Consider the following 26,406-nt stretch of genomic DNA (forward strand, 5'->3'; position numbering starts at 1 on the left):
TCCCAGTCTCAATACGTGCCAACCCAACAGACACTTTTGGAGATACCCGTAGTGCACCTTTACAGCCACCCAGTTACGTTGTGACGTTTGGCACACCCAAAGTATTCCTACGGTATCTGGGAGTTGCACAATCTCATGGTCTAAGGAAATGATACTTGACATTACAAAAGCTTTAGCATACGAACTACACGATCTTTGTGCTAGGCTTAGGATTGGGTCCTGTCCATCACATCATTCTCCTAATGATGTGATCCCGTTATCAACGACATCCAATGTCCATGGTCAGGAAATCGTAACCATCTATTGATCAACGAGCTAGTCAACTAGAGGCTTACTAGGGACATGGTGTTGTCTATGTATCCACACATGTATCTGAGTTTCCTATCAATACAATTCTAGCATGGATAATAAACGATTATCATGAACAAGGAAATATAATAATAATCAATTTATTATTGCCTCTAGGGCATATTTCCAACAGTCTCCCACTTGCACTAGAGTCAATAATCTAGTTCACATCGCCATGTGATTAACACTCACAGGTCACATCGCCATGTGACCAACATCCAAAGAGTTTACTAGTGTCACTAAACTAGTTCACATCATCATGTGATTAAGACTCAATGAGTTCTGGGTTTGATCATGTTTTTCTTGTGAGAGAGGTTTTAGTCAACGGGTCTGCAACATTCAGATCCGTATGTACTTCGCAAATCTCTAGGTCATATTATAAATGCTGCTTCCACGCTCCACTTGGAGCTATTCCAAATGGTTGCTCCACTATACGTATCCGGTTTGCTACTCAGAGTCATTCGGATAGGTGTTAAAGCTTGCATCGATGTAACCCTTTACGCCGAACTCTTTATCACCTCCATAATCGAGAAACAAGTCCTTATTACTCCAAGGACAATTTTGACCGCTATCTAGTGATCCACTCCTGGATCACCTTTGTACCCTCTTGCCAGACATGTGGCAAGGCACACATCAGGTGCAGTACTCAGCATGGCATACCGTATAGAGCCTATGACAAAAGCATAGGGGACAACATTCGTCCTTTCTCTTTCTTCTGCTGTGGTCGAGCTTTAAGTCTTAACTTCATACCTTACAACTCAGGCAAGAACTCCTTCTTTGACTGATCCATCTTGAACACCTTCAAGATCATGTCAGGGTATGTGCTCATTTGAAAGTACCATTTAGCGTTTTGATCTATCCTCATAGATCTAGATGCTCAATGTTCAAGTAGCCTTATCCAGGTTTTCTATTGAAAAACACTTTTTAAATAACCCTATATGCTTTCCAGAAATTCTACATCATTTCTGATCCACAATATGTCAACAACATATACTCATCAGAAATTCTATAGTGCTCCCACTCACTTCTTTGGAAATACAAGTTTCTCATAAACTTTGTATACACCCAAAATCTTTGATCATCTCATCAAAGCATACATTCCAACTCCGAGATGCTTACTCCAATCCTTAGAAGGATTGCTGGAGCTTTGCATACTTATTAGCATCTTTCAGGATTGACAAAACCTTTCGGTTGTATCACATACAACCTTTCCTCAAGAAAACCGTCGAGGAAACAATGTTTTGACATCCTATCTGCAAGATTTCATAAATAATGCAGTAATCGCTAATATAATTCCAACAGACTCTTAGCATTGCTACGAGTGAGGAAGTCTCATCATAGTCAACTCCTTGAACTTGTCGGAAAAAATCTTAACGACAAGTCGAGCTTTCTTAATGGTGATACTTACCATCATTGTCCGTCTTCTTTTAAAAAAAATCCATCTATACTCAACAGCCTTACGACCATCGAGTCGTTCTGCCAAAGTCTACACTTTGTTTTCATACATGGATCCTCTCTCGGATTTTATGGCCTCGAGCCATTTATCGGAATCCGGGCCCACCATCGCTTCTCCATAGCTCGTAGGTTCATTGTTGTCTAGCAACATGTCTTCCAAGACAGGATTACGTACCACTCTGAAGTAGTACGCATCCTTGTTGTCCTACGAGGTTTGGGAGTGACTTGATCCGAAGTCTCATGATCAATATCATAAGCTTCCACTTCAATTGGTGTGGGTGCCACAGGAACAACTTCCTGTGCCCTGCCACACACTAGTTGAAGAGACGGTTCAATAACCTCATCAAGTCTCCACCATCCTCCCACTCAATTCTTTCGAGAGAAACTTTTCCTCGAGAAAGGACCTGATTCTAGAAACAATCCCTTATTGCTTTCGGATCTGAGACAGGAGGTATACCCAACTGTTTTGGGTGTCCTATGAAGATGCATTTATCCGCTTTGGGTTCAAGCTTATCAGCCTGAAACTTTTTCACATAAGCGTCGCAGCCCCAAACTTTTAAGAAATGACAGCTTAGGTTTCTCTAAACCATAGTTCATACGGTGTCATCTCATCAGAATTACGTGGTGCCCTATTTAAAGTGAATGCGGTTGTCTCTAATGCCTAACCCATAAACTATCATGGTAATTCGATAAGAGACATCATGGTATGCATCATATCCAATAGGGTGCAGTTATGATGTTCGGACACACCATCACACTATGGTGTTCCAGGCTGTATTTGTTGTGAAACAATTTCCACAATGTCTTAATTCTGTGCCAAACTCGTAATTCAGATATTCATCTCTATGATCATATCATAGATCTTTTATCCTCTTGTCACGACGATCTTTCAACTTCACCCTGAAATTACCTGAACCTTTCAATAATTCAGACTCATGATTCATCAAGTAAATATACTCAACATCTACTCAAATCATCTGTGAAGTAAGAACATAACAATATCCACTACATGCCTCAGCACTCATTGGACTGCACACATCAAAATGTATTACTTCCAACAAGTTGCTTTCTAGTTCCATTTTACTGAAAACGAGGCTTTCAGTCATCTTGCCCATGTGGTATGATTTGCATGTCTCAAGTGATTCAAAATCAAGTGAGTCCAAACGGTCCATTTGCATGGAATTTCTTCATGCACATACACCAATAGACATGGTTCGCGTGTCTCAAACTTTTCAAAAATGAGTGAGCCCAAAGATCCATCAACATGGAGCTTCTTCATGCGTTTTATACCGATATGACTTACGTGGCAGTGCCACAAGTAGGTGGTACTATCATTACTATCTTATATCTTTTGGCATGAACATGTGTATCACTACGATCGAGATTCAATAAACCATTCATTTTAGGTGCAAGACCATTGAAGGTATTATTCAAATAACCAGAGTAACCATTATTCTCCTTAAATGAATAACCGTATTGCGATAGACATAATCCAATCATGTCTATGCTCAATGCAAGCACCAATCTCGATGGTAGAGGGAGCGTACGATATTTGATCAACCTTGGAAATACTTCCAACACATATCGTCATCTCACCTTTCAGCTAGTCTCCGTTTATTCCGTAGCCTTTTGTTTTGAGTTACTAACACTTAGCAACCGAATCGGTATCTAATACCCTGGTGCTACTAGGAGTACTAGTAAAGTACACATCAACACAATGTATATCCAATATACTTCTATCGATCTTGCCAGCCTTCTTATCTACCAAGTATCTAGGGTAATTCTGCTCTAGTGGCTGTTCCCCTTATTACAGAAGCACTTAGTCTCGGGTTTGGGTTCAACCTTGGGTTTCTTCACTAGAGCAGCAGCTGATTTGCCGTTTCATGAAGTATCCCCTTTTGCCCTTGCCCTTCTTGAAACTAGTGGTTTCACCAACCATCAACAATTGATGCTCCTTCTTGATTTCTACTTTTGTGGTGTCAAACATCGCGAATATCTCAAGGATCATCATATATGTCCCTGATATATTATAGTTCATCACGAAGCTCTAGTAGCTTGGTGGTAATGCGTTCGGAGAAACATCACTGTCTCATCTGGAAGATCAACTCCCACTCGATTCAAATGATTGTTGTACTCAGACAATCTGAGCACAAGCTCAACAATTGAGCTTTTCTCCCTTAGTTTGCAGGCTAAGAAAATCGTCGGAGGTCTTATACCTCTTGACGTGGGCACGAGCCTGAAATCCCAATTTCAGCCCTTGAAACATCTCATATGTTTCACGACATTTAAAAACTTCTTCGGTGCCTCAACTCTAAACCATTTAACTGAACTATCACGTAGTTATCAAAATGTGTATGTCAGATGTTCGCAACATCCACAGACGACGTTCGAGGTTCAGCACACTGAGCGGTGCATTAAGGACATAAGCCTTCTATGAAGCAATGAGGACAATCCTCAGTTTAGGGACCTAGTCCGCATAATTGCTACTATCAACTTTCAACTAAATTTTCTCTAGGAATATATCTAAACAGTAGAACTGAAGCGCGAGCTACGACATAATTTGCGAAGACCTTTTGACTATGTTCAGGATAATTAAGTTCATCTTATGAACTCCCACTCAGATAGACATCCCTCTAGTCATCTAAGTGATTACATGATCCGAGTCAACTAGGCCGTGTCCGATCATCACGTGAGACGGACTAGTCAACATCGGTGAACATCTTCATGTTGATCGTATCTACCATACGACTCATGCTCGACCTTTTGGTCTCTTGTGTTCCGAGGCCATGTCTGTACATGCTAGGCTCGTCAAGTCAACCTAAGTGTTTCACGTGTGTAAATCTGTCTTACACCCGTTGTATGTGAACGTTAGAATCTATCACACCCGATCATCACGTGGTGCTTCGAAACAACGAACTGTCGCAACGGTGCATAGTTAGGGGGAATACTTTCTTGAAATTATTATGAGGGATCATCTTATTTACTACCGTCGTTCTAAGTAAACAAGATGCAAAAACATGATAAACATCACATGCAATCAAATAATAGTGACATGATATGGCCAATATCATATAGCTCCTTTGATCTCCATCTTGGGGCTCCATGATCATCTTGTCACCGGCATGACACCATGATCTCCATCATCATGATCTCCATCATCGTGTCTCCATGAAGTTGCTCACCAACTATTACTTCTACTACTATGGCTACCGGTTAGCAATAAAGTAAAGTAATTACATGGCGTTGTTCAATGACACGCAGGTCATACAATAAATAAAGACAACTCCTATGGCTCCTGCCGGTTGTCATACTCATCGACATGCAAGTCGTGATTCCTATTACAAGAACATGATCAATCTCATACATCCCATATCATTCATCACATTCCTTTTTGCCATATCACATCACATAGCATACCCTCCAAAAACAAGTTAGACGTCCTCTAATTGTTGTTTGCATGTTTTACGTGGCTGCTATGGGTTTCTAGCAAGAACATCTCTTACCTACGCAAAAACCACAACGTGATATGCCAATTGCTATTTACCCTTCATAAGGACCCTTTTCATCGAATCCGATCCGACTAAAGTGGGAGAGACAGACACCCGCTAGCCACCTTATGCAACTAGTGCATGTCAGTCGGTGGAACCAGTCTCACGTAAGAGTACGTGTAAGGTCGGTCCGGGCCGCTTCATCCCACAATGCCGCCGAATCAAGATTGGACTAGTAACGGTAAGCATATTGAACAAAATCAACGCCCACAACTACTTTGTGTTCTACTCGTGCATAGAAACTACGCATACACCTAGCTCATGATGCCACTGTTGGGGAACGTAGCAGAAATTCAAAATTTTCCTACGTGTCACCAAGATCTATCTATGGAGAAACCAGCAACGAGGGGAAGGAGAGTGCATCTACATACCCTTGTAGATCGCTACGCGGAAGCGTTCAAGAGAACGGGGTTGATGGAGTCGTACTCGTCGTGATCCAAATCACGGATGATCCTAGTGCCGAACGGACGGCACCTCCGCGTTCAACACACGTACAGCCCGGTGACGTCTCCCATGCCTTGATCCAGCAATGAGAGAGGGAGAGGTTGAGGAAGACTCCATCCAGCAGCAGCACAACGGCGTGGTGGTGGTGGAGGAGCGTGGTACTCTAGCAGGGCTTCGCCAAGCACCGCAAGAGACGAGGAGGGAGAGGGGTAGGGCTGCGCCAAGAAGGAGAGGAACTCGTGTATGATGGGCAGCCCAAACCTCAAGTATATATATAGGGGAAGAGGAGGGGCTGTGCCCCACCTAGGGTTTCCACCCCTAGGGGTGGCGGCCAGCCTAGATCCCATCTAAGGGGGGCGGCCAAGGGGGGAGAGAGGGGAGGCGCACCTGGGGTGGGCCTTAGGGCCCATTTTCCCTAGGGTTTGCCCCCCTTCCCTCTCCCTTGCGCCTTGGGCCTTGGTGGGGGGCGCACCAGCCCACCTGGGGCTGGTCCCCTCCCACACTTGGCCCATGCAGCCCTCCGGGGCTGGTGGCCCCACTTGGTGGACCCCCGGATCCCTCCGGTGGTCCGTACACTACCGGTAAAACCCGAAACTTTTCCGGTGACCAAAACAGGACTTCCCATATATAAATCTTTACCTCCGGACCATTCTGGAACTCCTCGTGACGTCCGGGATCTCATCCAGGACTCCTAACAACATTCGGTAACCACGTATATCTATTCCCTATAACCCTAGCGTCATCGAACCTTAAGTGTGTAGACCCTACGGGTTCGGGAACCATGCAGACATGACCGAGACGTTCTCCGGTCAATAACCAACAGCGGGATCTGGATACCCATGTTGGTTCCCACATGTTCCACGATGATCTCATAGGATGAACCATGATGTCGAGGATTCGATCAATCCCGTATACAATTCCCTTTGTCTAGCGGTACGATACTTGCCCAAGATTCGATCGTCGGTATCCCGATACCTTGTTCAATCTCGTTACTGGCAAGTCTCTTTACTCGTTCCGTAACACATCATCCCGTGATCAACTCCTTGGTCACATTGTGCACATTATGATGATGTCCTACCGAGTGGGCCCAGAGATACCTCTCCGTCACACGGAGTGACAAATCCCAGTCTCGGTTCGTGCCAACCCAACAGACACTTTCGGAGATACCCGTAGTGCACCTTTATAGCCACCCAGTTACGTTGTGACGTTTGGCACACCCAAAGTATTCCTACAGTATCTGGGAGTTGCACAATCTCATGGTCTAAGGAAATGATACTTGACATTAGAAAAGCTTTAGCATACGAACTACACGATCTTTGTGCTAGGCTTAGGATCGGGTCCTATCCATCACATCATTCTCCTAATGATGTGATCCCGTTATCAACGACATCCAATGTCCATGGTCAGGAAACCGTAACCATCTATTGATCAACGAGCTAGTCAACTAGAGGCTTACTAGGGACATGGTGTTGTCTATGTATCCACACATGTATCTGGGTTTCCTATCAATACAATTCTAGCATGGATAATAAACGATTATCATGAACAAGGAAATATAATAATAATCAATTTATTATTTCCTCTAGGGCATATTTCCAATAGTTATCAATTGTGTTTATCTTCACAAATTCCTTAAGAAAACTTCATATGAACTTAACACTGGCAAGAAACCAAATGTTTCTTATTTGCGTGTTTTTTGTGCACCTTGTTGCATTCGTGACATGAATCATTCTTCCAAGTTGGCACCTAAGGCACATGAAGGTTTTCTTCTTGGTTATGGCTCGAACTCGCATACTTATCGTGTCTATATCTCTCACCACGGGAAAGTTATGGAAACGGTAAATGTACGGTTTGAGGAGTCTAACGGCTCCCAAAAGGAGCACCTGCCAAATGTGATAGATGAACCATCGATTTCGGATGCTATTCAGCAAATGGCCATTGGGAGCGCCAAGCCAGTTGAAAGAAATGTACTTGAGTCTTCCGATGATGATGCCCCCATGACTCGAAGCAGAACTCGTCAAGCCACTCTGAAGAAAATGCCACTCCGAATACAAATGGCAACCCGAATCCAAATGCTGATCAAAATGGCAATCCCAAAGGGAATGGCGATACAAATGCTGATGCTGATGAAAATGACAATGATCGCCAAGATGAAAATCCTGAGCCATGAGTGGCTAATCGAGTTGGTCCTTCATCATTCTCGATGAACTCGATAATCGAGGTTATCAACCCACAACTCGTTCACGCACTCGTGTGGCTAACTACTGTGGCAGTTTCTACTTTGTTTCATTGGCAGAACCTACCAAGTATGAGGAAGCCATGAATGATCCAGATTGGATGAATGCTACGCAAGAGGAGTTGGTGCAATTCGAACTGAATGATGTTTGGGAATTGGTAGACAAACCGAATCCTAAGAAGCACAATATCATCGGCACTAAGTGGATATTTCGGAATAAGCAAGATGAAAATGGCATTGTTGTGAGAAACAAAGCACGTCTTGTCGCTCAAGGGTATACACATGTAGAAGGTATCAATTTCGGTGAAACATACGCTCCTGTTGCACGCCTTGATGCAATTTATATTCTTCTCGCTTATGCAAATTACAATGATATCCTGCTTTATCAAATGGATGTGAAAGTGCTTTCCTCAATGGTGAAATTGATGAGGAAGTATATGTTAGACAGCCACCTGGCTTTGAACACCCTAGTTTCCTAACAAAGTTTTTAGGTTGAAAAAGGCTCTATATGGGCTGAAGCAAGCCCCTCGAGCATGGTATGACACCTTGAAGAAGTTTTTGCTTAGTAAAGGGTTCAAGCCAGGATCCATTGATCCCACACATGATCCCACACTTTTCACTCGTGCTGTTGATGATGATACTTTCGTGTGTCAAATTTATGTGGATGATATTATCTTTGGATTGTACTAACAATGCTTGCAGCCTGGAGTTCGGGGAAATGATGTCCGAGAAATATCAAATGTCAATGATGGGTGAACTTAAGTTCTTTCTCGGACTGCAAATACGTCAATAGGACAATGGAATTTTCATATCTCGGGAGAAATATTTGAGAGAATGTCTGAATAAGTTCAAAATGCAAGACTCCAAAATGAAGGGCTACAAAACTCCAAAGCCCACGAATGGTAAGCTGGACGCATATGTGTACGGTAAGGATTACGATCAGAAGGCTTATCGTTCGATGATTGGTTCTCTTCTTTACCTATGTGCTTACAGACCTGATATTATGTTGAGTGTTTGCATGTGTGCCCGCTATCAAGCTGCGCCGAAAGAATCGCATCACCAAGCAGTCAAGCGTATTCTGAGATATTTGGCTCACGCCCCTATATTAGGTTTATGGTATCCTAAGGGAGCACAGTTTGATCTCATTAGATATTCAGACTCAGATTACGCAGGTGAGTTGGTTGACAAAAAATTTACTTCGCGGACATGTCATTTCCTCGGCAGATCATTGGTATGTTGGTCATCAAGGAAACATAATTGTGTATCTCTCTCTACGGATGAGTCCGAATATATTGTTGATGGCGCTTGTTGCACTCAATTATTATGGATGAAGCAAACTCTGAAGGATTATGACATCAAGGTCAAGAAGATTCCTCCATATTGTGACAATGAGAGTGCGATCAAAATTGCACATAATCCAGTGCAGCATTCTCGCACCAAGCATATTTCCATCAAACATCATTTCATTCGCGATCATGTTGCTCGAGAGGATATTGTCATCAATAACGTCAATACCGAAAACAATCTCGCTGATATTTTGACCAAGCCTCTCGATGAGAAAAGATTTTGTGCATTATGTTGTGAGCTAAATATCCTGGACTTCGCAAAGATGTAGTAAGCTGGACTTGGCACCCGTACCAACACTTCCACATCTTAGAAGGAATGGGTGCATAACACTCGAAGAGTTTAAAAATTTCGACAAAGTGAAATTTTCTTTCTAAGAGTGAATACATTAACGAAGAACTAGACTAACCGGGTGCCACGATAACTGTGCGATGCTCGGGATCATACAGTTCTTATACGGTGGGTCACACCACCACAATTTTCTTTTGTTGAGTTTCTTTTCGATTGAAAGAGTTTGTGTTAGTCCGAATGTATTTCACTCATAGATTTTCATTCGAGTGTTTGTGTTAGTCCGAATGCATTTCACTCATAGCTTTTCATTCGAGTGTTTGTGTTTCTTGTTTGAGTAAAATGCCTAGGACCCTGTTTTCCCTCTATTCTATCTCTTCCATTCTATGATGTTATGTTATGAATGCTCAATTTCATCTGGAAAGGAAACTTTATCTGGTGTCCTTGACCACGGTAAAGTCCGAACTTTAATCTGTTTTGGCGAAAGCCGTCCAAATTTGGGGGTTTGCGCCCAAGTCAGGACCACGATCTTTTATGACAGTTGCTACGTGCTATCCATTAACTGCCACCATATCATGTCCGTTGAACCGCGATAGCCATTCGATTATGGCCGTTCGATCGGATTCACTCGGTATGGTTAATTCCCCTCGCATATATATACCACATCGCCACCTCTCCCTTATTCACTTCTTCTCCTCTTCGCCTATGTCTTCTCTGAAGCCCTACCGCACTGCTCCTCCTAGAGCTCGACGCCCATGGTCCCTTCGCCGCTTTACTGCCGGAAAGTGGTCGCCGGAGTCCTTCCTCGCCGACGCGGAACATCTGTCTCCCCGTGCCGCCATAGCTGCTCCACATCACCAGGCTAGGTTATGTGCAGTGCACACTCGGTATTCCGTTCTTCTCGTTCGAGTTCGTCCGCGGTTAAAAATCCATTTTTACCGCATTTCTTAGATCTTTACTGATTAGGTAACTTGTGCGGATGTGGTTTGTAGTTGTCCCTCACATCCAAAAAAATTCAGATCTAGGGTTTGTGTTATGCCTCGTGTGAATGGAATGCTTAGCATGCTGACTAGTGTATTCTTCGAACCTACTAGTTTGTTATATACATTTCTTTCATTCGAAACATTTCTCAAAGTCTGCATCTAATTCCTCTTCAAAACATTTTTGTTCAAAAATCTTCTCGTGAGCATTCGTAACCCTGTCCCCATTTTCCCTCGCATCTATTCTTATTCACAGGTATATGCAATCTGTTGAGGATTCTGCTCGACCAATGAGCATGGCTGATGGAGAAGATATTCTATTGGGTAGAGAAGATGAGTCCAAAGCTCCGAATGAAAAGGGCCCAACGGTAGGCCCATCAACTAGCAAGATAAAAAAAGGAACGAGCAAAATGCTGACGAGCAAGAAGAAGATGATCCGAAAAAGAAGAAGGGCGGCAGACAACCTTTTACAAATACAGCTGAATATATATATCATTACATGTATAACACTATTCCGGAGAAACAAAGCATGATAGGGATAAGCGTCTGCAATGGATTCGACGTCACTGGGTACACAAGTGGTTCAACTATGAAATGCTTCATCCTCGGTTTGCGAAGAACTTTGCCTTTCATCCACCATGGGGTGACTATCGTGAAATTGGCCTCATCAAACCAAGAAATCCCCAGGAGAGACCTCCGCCACCACCAAATGCTCATGAGTCCTCCCTTCGTACTCCCACATCTTATCCTGATGAGTTTGCTAAGTGTCAGAAGAATGCCCTCAAGAGAGCCAAGAAGGCTGAAAAGGAAAGGGCTCATGAAGAAGAAAATTGTGGCCTTCTCAAAGCTGATGTCGAGAAGAAAAAGGCTGAAGGAAAATCTGAAGGTCGCTCCAAACACAAACATGATCCCAGTGCAAAGCGAAAGAGTGCATCGAAGCAGAGGCCGGCTGAACAAACCGATAAAAATGCCGAAAGCAATTCTTCCGACAAAGATGATCCTCCGCTCACTAAGGATGAGGTTGAAGCTACTCTCAGCGAGCAAGTGAACATCACAACCTCTACGGTGCTGCCTGATATTCAGGTTCGAAAGGTTCTAATTGCACCACCAAAGAAAATTGTTGCTAGAAAAACTCCACCGACCACAGTCACCATGAAAGATTTTGTGGATACAACTCCTCATCCTGAGGCTATCAACTTGAAGGATTTGGTAGTTGATGCTCCTGTCGGCACTGCCAAGCCAGGCGAACCAATTCCAAAGCCGAAAATGAAGAAAGTCAAGGCTCCAGCCATCGAGCAAATTGCTCCTCAAGATTCTGCGCCGAAGGAAAAGGCTGCCAATTTTGCCCCGACACCGATGCAGTCGTTGGCTTCTATGCCTGCATCCAAGCAAGTTCAAGTGCAACCTGCTCCAACTGCCCTGTCTGGTGCATCTCACTATTATAATCATGTGTTCTTCATGGAGCAGCTTGATAAGTTTGTAGACAATCCATTCGATGGTGAAGCGGCATCTTTGCCAATCCATCCTAAAGTTGTTTCACAGGCAACTGAAGTTGTTCAAGAAATGAGAGAAGATTCCGTTGAAATCAACAACCTCATTGTCGAACTGAATGACCTGGATGGTCGAATGAAAACTACTTCTTCCAAGTTGTCATTAGACAACTTGAAGACTCCTATAAGGATACAAACCGTGCACTCACTCTGCTTCACAACAGAAGACTCCACCTCTCGGCATTTGTCGTGCCGGACGATTCCTCGAGCTTGGACGACAAAGACGACGACGAGGCTTCCGGTTGTACCTCATCTAAGGAGGAGGAAGAGGGGGAGCAACCCCATGCTAGTGTGGCGGTACATGGTGGCGGCGTCATGGTGCCCCTCGTTCGTTGGAGGTGGAGCAACACCGCAGCGCTGAGGATGCCGATGCTACGGCCATCGTTGGCCTTCTTGCCAACCGACACGTGGTGGCGGAACACCTCGCCGACAAGGCGCAACTCTCCGCCAAGCGTCGGGCCTCACGAGTAACACTAGGGATCGTGACTCCGGTTGTCACAAACCTCGGTGACATAGAGGACGACGCCGAAGAGCAAGTGTCGAAGAAGCCTAGGAGCACCCACGACGGCGAGTCATCTGGCAACGGAGCCGCGCCGGTTGTGTATGACATCTCCTCCGATGAGGAGGACCGCCGGTGTGGGGAGCTTCTTCATGTTGCCTGCAACTAGCACTGCCGGCGAGTGCGACAGACAATGAACGTTGCCAATCCCTGATCTCCAACTTCTACGTAGATTGAGCAATGTGTGTGGTGTTTGTCGGTTTTATGTATGTTGTCGTCAGTAATAATAAGCCTCAATTGGTTGTTAGACTTGATGTTGTCTGGTTTGCCACCCTCCGTTCCTAAATATAAGACATTTTAAATATTTCAATACGGACTACATACTACAAAGCTAATTTCAATACACACTAGAGCAAAATGAATAAATTTACACTCTAAAATATGTCTATATACATTTGTATGTAGTTCATATTGAAATCTCTAAAAAGATTTATATTTAGAGGTTTTTAGCCTTAATGCCCGAACTTGGTTTGTTTGGTTTCATCAATGGAAAAGATGAAACCATCCATCAATGGAAAAGATGAAACCAAGGGGGTACTCCTTTCATTCAAAAAAAATAAATACAATTTGTTATATACTGTCTCCGCCTTAAAAAATAAGTGTCGCTGATTTGACAGTGTAGAAGGCAGGGAGGATCAAAATGCAGAGAAACAAACTGATGAGTGGTCGCAAACGTACCCATGTTTTGGGAATTCCCTTTGTTTCGTCAAAAAGTATGTAGCATCTTAAACCACAAATCAAACAAATAAAGAAGAAAAAAATGCTATACGCTGATGTCGATCTGATCTCCCGTATAAACAAATTTCCATCCACCTTTTTTTCTCCTAATTTCCTGACGGCCCAACAAGCAAAACCACCAGGTCTCCCTTCCTCGCTAGCCCTATTAACCAAAACTCAGCATGATACTAGTACTTGGGTTCATGTTCATCTTTGAGCCTCAGGAGGCAAGCAAAGCAGCTAGGGAGACATCCGTGGTCGCCATCATCGGCCATGATCTACTGGCAGCTCTTGAAGTGTGATCGCCCACCGAAGACAGCCGCGACATGGCACGCCCCTTCCAACAACTTCCCTGTAACACCGACAAAGAGAAGAAAAGATGGTAAGATGAGAGAGTCCATAATTGGAAGGTAAAGAAAAGAAAAAAGGAGTGCCACCGACAATTGAGTTCTTTTGGCAAAAAGAAATAGATTAAATGAGTTGCAAAGTTATGTCTATGTTCACTGCCCAAAAAAAGTTATGTCTATGTTTTTTCTTTCATTTTCAGGCCTCGGTGTTGGGTGGTGCGTCCCATTTACAGGTGCACTGTCACTTCAGCATTGGTTACTGATGTGGTGCTGGTTGGTGACAAGGAGAGGACACCAATGCTCCATCTCGACGCCATGCAACCTTTGTTGGCGCATTACTCTTCTTCGAAAAGAAAAAACATGTCGTGTCATGCACCAAACAAGCAATCAAAGCGGAGAGTCTAGCCCACGGGTGAGCCAGCACGGACAGCTGTATGTAGTGGTGATAATGGCCCTCCCTGGATCCATCCCGTGACACTGACAACGCGGGGCCAGCTCACCACCACTTGAGGTTGAGGTTGAGACATCGATGTCAATGCACAGCTCATCGCTCGCTGTCTCCCCGTACAATGCGGTGCGCGCACACGCGGTTTCTTCCGCGCCTCCGTTGGATTCTTTATTATTATTACTCCCCTCCCCACCCAGAACCAGAACCAGAACGTGCCACCAACCATTTTCACCGAATCGAATGACGTGCTTCAACGAATTCTACCCCTGCGGCATTTACTCCTACTAGTAGTAAGTACCCCTTAAATAATTTCACCCTTACACGCGGGCCCGACTACCCAACTCGCCGGGCCCACTGAAAGCTTCTGTCTCTCTGTCCTGCGTGAGGTGACACATCTAACCTAGACCTATAAAGCCAATTATTAATTTGTTAATTAACACCACAAATTTAGTTGGTGAGGTGCGCATATTGCTTTGCTTGGGTGCCCGGCAAGGCAATGGCGAATGTGACTAGTAGAACCAACAGCCATGCGACGGCGACCCACCACCGACACGCCCGCACAACCCTCTTCTTTCTTTCTACTGACCATCGACACGACCATTCTTGCTCAATCTCTACATCTACTCATGTTAATACTATTACCAAAAAAAGAAGTACTAGTGTGAATAATACAAGTTACTGTGCTGACCTCGTCGGAGCTTGGGCTTGGCCGTGCCGGTGACGACGAGGGCCTTCCTCACGGGCGAGGCGCCGGCGCTCTTGGCCGTGTCCTCCACCGGCGGGAAGAGCACCGCGTCGATGCCCTGCACAGAGATCCTCCCGTCGGTGTAGATATCCGGATCGAAGAGGTAGGCGGACCCCTCGCCGTGCCCGAACTTAACCGACCCGTCCGCCTCCCTCGCCGTCACCTTCTGCGGCAGCCGCAGCGTGTCGTACCTCACCGTCCCGAACCTCCGCACGGCGTTGTACATGCTCTCCTCCGTCTGGTACTCGGGGACCATGTGGTAGTAGAGGATGTTCTCCGGCGACCCGGGCTCGCTCAGCTGGTCCGTGGTCAGCCGTGCCATGGCCTCGTCATTGGGGGCCAGCACTGTGAGCACATACCCCTCCGAGACCAGCCGCCCCATCTCCGTCGCCAGCGACGTCAGGTTCACCAGGATATCCGCGAGCTCGTTGTACCCGCCGTACAGGACCAGCGTCTGGATGAAGTCCTTGACCTGGCTGTGCCCGTCGAAGTGGTGCTTCCCGGATCCGGGGCCGGGGGCCGGCGCCGGCGCGATGGAAGGGCCGGGGGCCATGGCGTCCCAGACCGGCAGCACGGGCGGCGCGCCGAGGGGCACGGGCGGCGCGGGCTTTTTCAGCCTGTGCGTCCTGGGGTCCACCTCGGGGGCGCCCGTGGGGAGCACGGCCGAGATGGCAGCCAGGCTGCGGCGGCGGTTGAAATCCTCCTGAACTGAGCGCGGCACCAGCAGCCGCTCGATGCCGTGGATGACCCCGTCGGGCCTCACCACCGCGTCCGGCCGCGTGACCTCCGCGGTGCCGACTAGCATCTTGTGGCCGTCGGCTGACAGCTGGAGGTGCTCGCCGGAGAGCGTCATCCGCGCGGTGGAGGCGGGCCAGGCGGAGTGCGAGTGCAGGCGGGAGGGGAGGACGTGGAAGAGGAGCAGGCGCTGGAGGGAGCGCAGGTTGCGGGGCTCAAGGAGGAAGGCGCGGAACTCCGGGTCGAGGTCCCGCTCGAGGGCCTCGTTCCGGGGCGCGAAGATGGTGACGTTGCCCCGCCCCACGGCGTCCTCCAGCGACTGCAGCAGCAGCGCCTTCTCCACGAGCTCCGCCAGCTCCGTGTAGTGCGAGTCCAGCAGCGCCACCAGCACCGAGTTGGAGTTCACCCCCGTGGAGCTGTTGGCCGCTGAAGAGGAGGGCAATGTGGGCTGCTGCTCCGGCACCGCCGCCGCGGCGAGTACCAGGCAGAGGAGGACGGCGCCGAAGAGCGGCGCGCCCATGGCGGCGGGTTCTAGCTGGCTCTGGATTTGGTGCGGTTGCTGCTTGCGTTTGCGGTGGTAGTGCGTTCTTTTCTTTGGGAAGAAGGCGGAGGAGTGTGAAACATGAGTGGGGTTCACTGCTACTTGAAGAGAGAGAGAGAACGCGTCGTGGGTGTCAGGCTGGTAAGGTCAACTCCATCGCGCGACCCTGTCATGTCCACCTCCGTCTGTTTGGGGTAAAACGAACGAATAGCGCAGCCTAGCGCATGGTCATAAACGTACAAATGTCCGGATTCCGTCCATTTTTGACCCATCCTCGACCCAAACTTGCGCTCGATTTGGGGTGAAACGGACGCGCGCGAACGGCTTGGACGCACGCCCTTGTCCCCACCGTGGCCCGTCTATCGGAGACACTAGCAGTCCCTCCGCTTCCAACGCTTCTACCCTCTCTCTTTCGCCCCGCCCCGCCGCCGGCGCCGCCGCTATTCTCCGGCCGCCTCCTCACCGCGCAGCCTCCGGCCGTCCCTACCAAACCACTTCTCGACATGGCCGCCACCACGCCCGTGTTGTGGCCGTAGTTTTGGCCGTCGATCGGAGGTTTGGTCGTCGACGTCTTTGCCGGCCGCAGAGGGGACAGGACCGCCGGCGACGCAGCACGGCGTCCTCGACAGCTCCCGACGAGAGCTCCACAGCGGCCAGTAGCCGGCCGACAACCCCCCCTCCCCCTGCTGCGTCGAGGTGATCATCGCGGCCTCTTCGCCACCACGCCCGCAAGGGGCATTTTGCCCACAGAGGTATGGACAGTGGAGACGCGTTTTTCTTCCATCACTTTCTTTGTTCATTGGACGATTCGTCGTCGGATGATGAAGATATTGTGGTGGCTGCACTGGTCGTTCACGACCACATTCAACGGCAGCTTCCTCGGTACAGGGGGTCACTCCCTGGCCGCTCTCCCAGCCTGAACCGCAACAGGGAGAGAGGCCACGCCCTGTTCTATGCTGATTACTTTGCCAACACCCCCCTCTTCAAGCTGGATAAATTCCGTCGCCGTTTTCGAATGGCTAGGCATGTGTTCAATCGTATCCGAGAGGGAGTGCTCATGACCCATACTTCGAGTGCAAGACGGATGCCCTTGGCAAGCTTGGATTCTCCTCTTACCAGAAATGCACCGCGGCCATCCGCATGCTTGCATATGGAATTCCAGGCGATCTGGTGGATGAGTATGTGCGTATGAATGAGACAACATGTCTGATGTCAATGTACAAGTTTGGCCAGGCTGTGATCGAGGTGTTTGGCCCAGAGTACTTGAGGCAGCCAACTGCCGCTGATACAGAGAGATTGTTGGCGACCAACGCAGCTAGAGGCTTTCCAGGCATGCTTGGCAGCATAGATTGTATGCACTGGGAGTGGAAGAACTGTCCATTTGCTTGGCAGGGCCAGTACAAAGGGCATGTCAAGGTGTGCACTGCCATATTAGAAGCGGTGGCATCACAGGATCTTTGGATATGGCATTCTTTCTTCGGCATGGCAGGTTCTCACAATGATATCAACGTGCTGCAGCGTTCTCCAGTCTTCGCGAGGCTTGCAGAAGGCCACTCCCCACCTGTCAACTTTGAGATCAACGACCACCATTACAACAAGGGATACTATCTAGCAGATGGTATATATCCTCAGTGGTCAACTTTTGTGAAGACAATCTCGAAACGCCAAGGTGAGAAGAGAAAGAGATTTGCCCAAATGCAAGAGTGTTAGAAAGGATGGAACGTGCTTTTGGTGTGCTTCAATCCCGGTGGGGTACCGTTCGAAACCTTGCACTGTCATGGGATGAAAGGAAGCTTTGGGAGGTGATGACTAGTTGTGTGATCATGCACAACATGATCGTCGAGGACGAGCGTGATGAGAGTATCTTCGACCAAGGATTTGACTATCAAGGTGAAAATATTGAGCCCCTGCACCAAGACCCGGCCACATTTGAACAGTTTGCTCAATTCCACCGTGAGATGCGTGATTGGCACACTCATTTGAATCTTCAAAATGACTTGATTGAGCACGTGTGGGATCACATTGGCAACCAATAGATGTATTGGTCCATTTTATGTTTAGTCAAGACAATTTCGATTTGGTTGTAAAAATATTTTATTAAAGACAATTTCAATTGGGTTGTAAAACTATTTTAATTTTCAGACAAATATTTGGGTTGGAAACTAGTTTTGATGAAAATTTGGGCATTTTTGGCCCTAACGGACAGGATAGGGCAAAAGGATGCGTCCGCGCGCTGGGCGCACGGCCATCGCATCCCAGGACACGCCCGGACACGACCCCAAATCGCTACCCAAACAGACATAATCCGGACAAAACGGACGTCCGTTTGGGGTCGTGCGATGGAGTTGGCCTAAGAGCATGGTTAAGAAAAGCCTGCTGCTGGCGGACAAAATTACTGTTATGACCTAAAGAGTTAACAAAATCATGATTTGACCTCGTTTCCAAAAAAATCGATTATGACCTCTTTGGGAGACGCCAACATCCCTGGCGTCTGGGTTGCGAAGCAGACGCCAGGCACCCTGGCCCCTGGCCCGCACTGTCCACCTGCCGGTTGACCTGCTGACGTGGCAAAGGGGCCAGACTCCAGGGGTTCCTGGCGTCTGGCCCTGGTAACTGGATAACCCACGAGAGAGTGTGTGGGACCCACCCCACACACTTTCCCCAATCCACAACCCGAGCTTGAAGAACACTTGGAGCTCTCACACTCTCTCCCACCCCTCAAGCTCCCCCTCAAATCCTCTCCAAAAGGTGCATCCCTTAGGTGGATCTTTCCATCACTTTGTTGCTCTTGGCAATCTCCCCCAAATCATCCAATTATTTTTGGTTAAATCTTGTTATTTTGGTTGCATTTTATACATGTTGGTGGAACCCTAGTTCATGTTTTCTCCCTTATATTAGTGTGAATAGCTTGGTTAACTTTGATAATATAGTGATATGCATGGTGTGCAGTAGGAATATATGCTTGTTGAGTAGAAAGATTGGGGGTTAGGGTTAGTTAGTGATTAGGGTTAACTTTGCTTAGTGTGTGTTAATTAGTGATACTTTTATGGACATCACCAATAATTTAGTGTTGATATGATTTGGATATAATGAGATGTATTTGGATAAACACCAATTCTCATTGAAATCTTAAATGCATTCATATTATTTTTAGATGGAGAGACTTGTTAATGTTCATTACATGGACAAGGAGGCATTCTTGAGTAACAATGCCGAACGGGTGAGGAACCATTGATTTTTGATACAAGCCCTAGCTATGAGGATGTTGTTGCAAAAGTGAGACAAATCTTAAAGTGGATGGACACCAATGTTGATGTTAAATTAATAGTAAGGTATGATGTTGGAGTTGGAGTCAAATCTCGCTTGAAAAGTATGCCTATCACCTCGGATTTGCATTGGGATGTATACAAGGAAAAAGTTTCCCAATCGGAAGACAAGTCACTTGAATTGTTTGCCACCAAGGTTGAATCTCCTTGGTTTACCTTTGATTTGAACCGGCATGTCTCTTCCCCAATGGATGACATGAGCGAGAGGACAATGGTGCCACTTGTTGAGCATAGGGTTGTGGTTGATGCCCCCAATGCTTATCGCCAACCACGTCCCCGTGTACCATCTATTATAGCAGATGAGGTTGAGTTGTATGCCCCCAATGCTTCTAGCCAACCACCAACTAGCCAAAACAAATGAAGTTGAGGTGATTGCTAGTGACGAAGTAATTCAAGAGGATGAAGATGCTTATGATGATGACGAAGAGCAAGAGGAAGGGTTTCATGGTAATGATGTTGGTGGCTTGGATGCGTACATAGCGCAAAAGGACATGGATCGTGACTTGCCTTTTAGGCGTCAATATGAGTATGACTCGGATGACGAGGGTCCAGTTGAACAATTGGACGAGGATGGATTCACAAAGGAGGAAAACCAAATCCACTTTGAGCTGACGGGCTTAGAAAAAAGAACTCACTTGTTTAAAGATCTCAGCCTTGCCCATAAAGTTGATGTTGACGGTGGAATGAGAATGACGGCGATTGAGCCAACACCATGCCCGGATCCAGGAGAACCAAGGGTGGAGAATGAGGACAAGAATGCTTATTTGGAGAAAGGAGTGAAGTTTCTGAGCTTGCCTATGCTGAAGTTTTGACTGACTGACTATGCCATTCGGAACCATAGGCCAATTTATGTTGAGCACTCCGACATGAAGTTGCGTTACACCATGAAGTGTGAGCAAGAAGGATGCCCATGGAAGGTTCGTTCAAGAAAGCTTAAAGAAACCGAAGAATGGGTGTTAAGAAGTTGTGTTGCCACTCATACGTGCAAACCGCCATCTAAACGACTTCGAACGACACACCGTCAACTCACATCTGAGTATGTCGAGTACAAATGGATGAAAGACATAGGCTTTGATCCCACTGTGAAAGTGAGGTTTCTCATGCGGACGGTGAAAAAACAATTTGGTTATGAAGTCAAGTATGGGAAGGCATGGAAGGCAAAGGCAAATGCTATTAGAATGTTGTATGGTGGTTATGAAGAAGCATACAACCAGCTCCCAAGGTTGTTGGCCGCGATTGCACATAAGAACCCGGGCATGTTTCATGTGGTCGAGGATCACGAGGGAGTGTTCCACCGTGCCTTCTGCAGTTATGGACAATTTGTGGAGGCGTTTCAGCATTGTCGTCCGGTCTTGTCTATAGATGGCACGTTCTTGACCGTTAGATACAAGGGCACACTAATGGTAGCAATGGCGCACTCATCAAACGACAACGTGTTGCCGTGTGCATTTGCTTTGGTGCCTTCCGAGCACCAAGACAACTGGGAGTGGTTCATGGGTCATGTTAGGCACAATGTGATTGGGGCTAGGGAGGTATGCATCATATTGGACCGGCACCATGGCATACTCAAGGCAATGGACATTGTTATTCCAGGATTTCCAAAGCTTCACCATAGATGGTGCATGAGGCATTTCGTGGCCAACTTTTACCGGGCATGTAAGAGCAAGGAGCTCAGCAAAGACCTTACCCATGTATGTGTGGCCTTCACCACCGAAGGTTTCGATGCTCGGTACAACAAACTATTTGCAGCGGTGAACGAAGGGGGAAAAGAGTTCTTAACTAGGAATTTAAGCGAGAAGCACAAGTGGGAACGCGCTCATGACGATGGTGGTAGGCGATATGGCGACATGATGAGCAATCTGATAGAATGTTTCAACAATGTGCTGAAGGGTGCTCGTGCATTGCCGGTGACTACAATAGTGGAGTACACTTTCTTCAAGCTTAATGAGTACTTTCAGAGGCATTCTGAAGAGACTGCAAAATGGATAGGTTAAAAAAAGGATTATCTGGAAAAGGTTGATGAATGGTTGCAGTTACAAGCAAGCAAGTCTTCACGACAACAAGTTATCATATTCGACAAAATTGAAATGATCTATCAAATTGATGAGCCAGGTGGCACAACACGAGACAGTTTTCAATATGGTGGTGCTGCATTTGAGGTGCGTCTGAAGACTCGGTGGTGCCAGTGCGAGAGGCCTAGATGCTCGCATTTGATAACGGTGGCGAAAGCGAGAAACATACATGTTTGTGATGGAAAAATCGTGCAGATGCAAGAGTTCCATGTGGAAGCTACTAGGTTGACATGGGCACCAAGATTTCACCCTTTCTTGGACCAATCACAGTGGCCTGAGTACCATGGCCCTCATATTAGGCCAGACCCTCTTCTGAAGGTGGAGACCAAGGGTAGAAGGAGAACTAAGAGGTTTAGGGGTGATATGGATGACTTGGCTGGATACACTGGCATGAAACAATTTGATAGCGGTCATTTCATGGAGGCTCCTGACACTATCAACTGTGGGGTGTGCGGTGAAGGGGGACACAATGAGCGGACATGCAAGAAAAGGAAAACCAAAAAAAGAAAAACAAGTCGTGGAGGTGGCACCGATGGTGAACGAGGTGGAAGAGGTGACGATGGTGGTGGTCGAGGAAGCACAAGTGTCAGGTGGTAGTGGTGGTCGTAGAGGGAGCACAAGTGCTAGAGGTGCTAGTGTTCATAGAGGGAGTACAAGTGCTAGAGGTGGTGATCGAGTAGGCACAAGTGCTAGAGGTGGTGGTCGAGCAAGCACAAGTGCTAGAGGTGCTAGTGTTCGTAGAGGAAGCACAAGTGCTAGAGGTGGTGGTGGTCGTAGAGGAATGGTTGATAATGGATCGGCCTTCGGTTATTTGCTTAATACAGATGGTTGATCTAATAATATTGGTATATTATTTGTTCATACAATTCCTAGCATTTATTGATTTACTGTATTTACACATGTACTCTCTTTGTGTCTTGTGCTAACAATTGTTCTTTTTGTAGGCATGGCTTCATCCGATTCCAGGACGAGGCCGGCGTGCGCGGACCAAGAGGACATGCCGAAGACGTGGATGGAGGCCAGGTTGGAGAAGGAGAAGGATGTGCCCACACCACCATGTTGGTGTGGTGATGTTTGCAAGATGAAGGTGTCCACGGACCGCAAGAAGTCATGGACAGAAGGTAGAAGGTTTTTCGTGTGTCCCAACTATGCACATGATCATCGAATGCCAACTAACGCATATGACATACCACCGGTATGTTAGGTGTACATACAAAAAACCTCATCAAGTTTGAACTCATATTACTAACAAAAACATGATTTTTATGTAGTCGCCTCCTCCACTTTGCAAGTACTTCACTTGGATAGATCACGAGGTACCAAAAGATGTCCAAGAGGACCAACATCGAGATTGCTTACGGAGGCAGCGCCTGTTCGAGGAGTCCTTTGCATGGGGATTGGAGCATGAGCGTCGTGAGAAGGAGAAAAACGAGCGCAAGAAGCGTGAGCAAGAGAGGGCACGAAAAGAGAAAGAGGCTCGTCAAGAAGAGAGGGCAAGAAAACTTGCAAGGGCTCGCGATGCACGAGAGGAGGACAAGGCACGTGACAAGAAGGGAAAGTGGCCCCGTACTACTCAGTAGACAAATGGAAAGGCACCGGCATCGATGATGGACTATTGAGACTTTGTTTAATGTATGAACTTGTCATTCGAGACCTTGTGTGGTCATGAACTACTTATGTCATTCGAGACATCGTGTGTGAACTTGTTATTCGAGACCTTATGTGGTCATGAACTACTTATGTCATTTGAGACATCGTGTGCGAACTTGTTATTCGAGACCTTGTGTGGTCATGAACTACTTATGTGCAACCTATTTGACATTATGTGCAAACTATGCTTTGTTCATATTTTTGTTTGATTTCCAATGTTTAAAAGTGTGTGCAACAAGTTGCCAAGCAAAAACTCTGGGCCAGACGCCATAGACCCTGGCGTCTGGGTCCCCATCCAGAGAGCAAGATTCCAGTTTGCAAATGTGCACAGCCAGACGCCACGGTCCCTGGCGTCTGGGTCCCTATCCAGATAGCAAAATTCCAGTTTGTAAATGTGCACACCCAGATGCCACGGTACCTGGCGTCTGGGTCGTTTTGGTCAGCAGGAGACCAGACACCTGTCTATTGTGGCTGATGCCTCGCGGCGACCCAGACGCCACAGACCGTGGCGTCTGGATCGTTTTGGTCTTTCGGCGACCCAGACACCACAAACCATGGCGTCTGGGTCATTTTGGTCGCGCAGGAGACCAGACACCTGTCTGATGCCTCTGGGGTTCCTATACAGAGAGCATTTTTATGTTTGCAATTGTGCACACCCAGACGCCAAGGTCCTTGGCGTCTGGGTCCCTGTCTAGAGAGCTTTTTTGATGTTTGCAATTGTGCACACCCAGACGCCAAGGTCCCTGGCGTCTGGGTCCCTATCCAGAGAGCTTTTTCGATGTTGCAATTGTGCACACCCAGAAGCCAAGGTCCCTGGCGTCTGGGTCCCTATCCAGAGAGCATCTTTCGAGTGGATAAGATCCTTTGGGCCCACCTCTAGCCCTCTCATCCATTCATCTCCACCTATACCCTCTCATTCCATTCATCTCCACTCACTCTCACCTCTAGCCCCTGCCAACGTCACTCCTCTCAACCACCCTAACCCCCCTCAAATCTCTCACGAATCGGTCCGGTTTCACTGTTGGATCTTCAGGATTTCCAAACAAGAAGGTAAATCAACTCCACCCCGATTTTTTGGTTGGTTCAATGTATCATAGTTTTGTGCAAACCCTAGTTTGTTTTCCTTGTGGTTTTATGTATCATAGGTTAGGTACTAAGAGATTTGTGTGTTGTAGATGGCTAAGGGTACTCAGTGGTTGCTTAGCCATGTTGTTCATGTCCAAGGCTTGTCTCCATGTGTTGTGCAAGTTAGTGAAGTGGACCTCACTTTCGATTGGTTGAAGACTAAATTTATGTTGAAGCAAGGGTTGAAGGAAGAGGATTTTGTGTACTACGTCAACAGGATGCAGTCAGATGGCCCCGGGGAAAGAAAATTGATTGACATAACTGATGATGGCAAGATTCAAGAAATGCTGCAAGAATGGGAATGGAAAAGGGTTGTTGACTTGCATTGCTACAGGAAACCGAGTTATATGTGATGTTCATGTCGTTTCAACTATCATGGACCATCGTGGTCATGAACTAGTTATGTCATTCGAGACATTGTATGTGATGAACTTCTCATTCGAGACTATTTGTGTAATTTGAGATTATGTGATAACTATGTTTGTCATTTTCTATTATGTGAACACTAATGTTTGTCATTCGATACTATTGGTGTTTGCTAGAACAAAATATCTATGTCATTTGATACTATGGTTTGACAAAATATGAACGAAATGAAAAAAGTACTACACCAGGGCCAGACGCCATGGACCCTGGCGTCTGGCGGCCCTGTTTCTGCTGTCCAGGACCCTGCTTTTGCTTCTAGTCGACCACCATACGCCAGGGACCGTGGCGTCTGGTCCCCTGACTTGAAACCAGACGCCAAGGACCCTGGCATCTGGGACCCTATACATTATTTTGAACTTGCTGTTTGACACAAGAAGATATCACATATATATTCATATGACAGGTTCATACAACACAGAAGATAGCACATTTCACAGAACTTTCACCACGACAAATTCTTGCATACAAACGACAACAAGTTCACAGATTTTTCATCACGACAAAATCATGCATACATAAGACACCAAGTGCATACATAAGACACCAAATTCAAGACAACCATAAAAGTTTTTACCACGACACCAAGTTCATGCATACAAACGCCACCTAGTTCATGCACTTCCAAACAAGAAGCTCACTTCCTCCTTCCTCTCTTCATGAGGGTTGCAAGTGTAGGCTCCTCCTCTTCGCTAGCCTCCTCCTCCTCTTCATTGTATGCCTCCTCCTCCGCCTCAATGTTGGCCTTATATCTTTGCATTCCTGTTGGGATAAGCTGATGAGGATACTCCAGACTATGGAATTGTGTGTTCCATGTCTTCTTTCTACCTTTCTTGCCTGGTGTCTTAGCTATGGCTTTGCCTTTCCTAGAGCGAGCATTGCCTTGTGTCGATTGTGTAACCTGTGATGGTTGTGGAGAATCAACATCATACTCATGATCCTCTTGATGTGTTGCATCATACTCATGCTCCTCATGATGTGTTGGCTCCTCTTGATGTGTTGGCTCCTCTTCATGGACCTTCTCCTCCATGTCCTCATCGTTCTGGAGATAACGCCGTCTATTAGCTCTGGCAGAGCGGCTACCAGGTGCATACACGTCACTGGACTGAGCACCATGGCAAGAAAGCATTGCTGCCATCTTATGAAACCGCTTCTTGAACTTCTGCAACAACACAAATTATGCTATGATATGAGATGCAAATAAATAATCCGCGAAAAGAAACTTTTATAATATATTGGTCACACCTCCATCGTGCTCCTAAGAGTCCTCTCAGATAATACACCACCAGGTGGATGACTCAGTGCAACATTGGCATCGTTGACACACATAAGCAACTCTCTGCCCTGCAATTCATGAACACACCAAACTTATGTATTTGAAAGAAGACAACATGATGCAAGTATGTTAGAATAGGTCAAACAGACTACCATTTCGTCATGGATCGGTGCATAGTCAACGTGAGCCCCTCTGGTGTCTCTCATAGCCGTGTTGAAGGTATGATAACCTTCTGCGGTCTCCGGCTCT

At 46.6% G+C, this 26,406-nt stretch overlaps 1 protein-coding gene across 1 annotated transcript; it reads right to left on the reverse strand.

Annotated features, from left to right (window-relative positions):
• Window positions 1-13,415: 13,415 nt before the first annotated feature.
• Window positions 13,416-16,380, reverse strand: LOC125536976 (fasciclin-like arabinogalactan protein 15). The gene is made up of 2 exons (XM_048700269.1): window positions 14,953-16,380; window positions 13,416-13,821 (listed from the first exon to the last, which is right to left on the reverse strand). The coding sequence occupies exons 1-2, from the start codon at window positions 16,262-16,264 to the stop codon at window positions 13,748-13,750; spliced, it is 1,386 nt and encodes a 461-aa protein (XP_048556226.1). The 5' UTR covers window positions 16,265-16,380; the 3' UTR covers window positions 13,416-13,747.
• Between the last annotated feature and the right edge of the window lie 10,026 nt (window positions 16,381-26,406).

This window comes from Triticum urartu, chromosome 2, assembly GCF_003073215.2.
Source record: "Triticum urartu cultivar G1812 chromosome 2, Tu2.1, whole genome shotgun sequence".
NCBI classification, from domain to species: domain Eukaryota; kingdom Viridiplantae; phylum Streptophyta; class Magnoliopsida; order Poales; family Poaceae; genus Triticum; species Triticum urartu.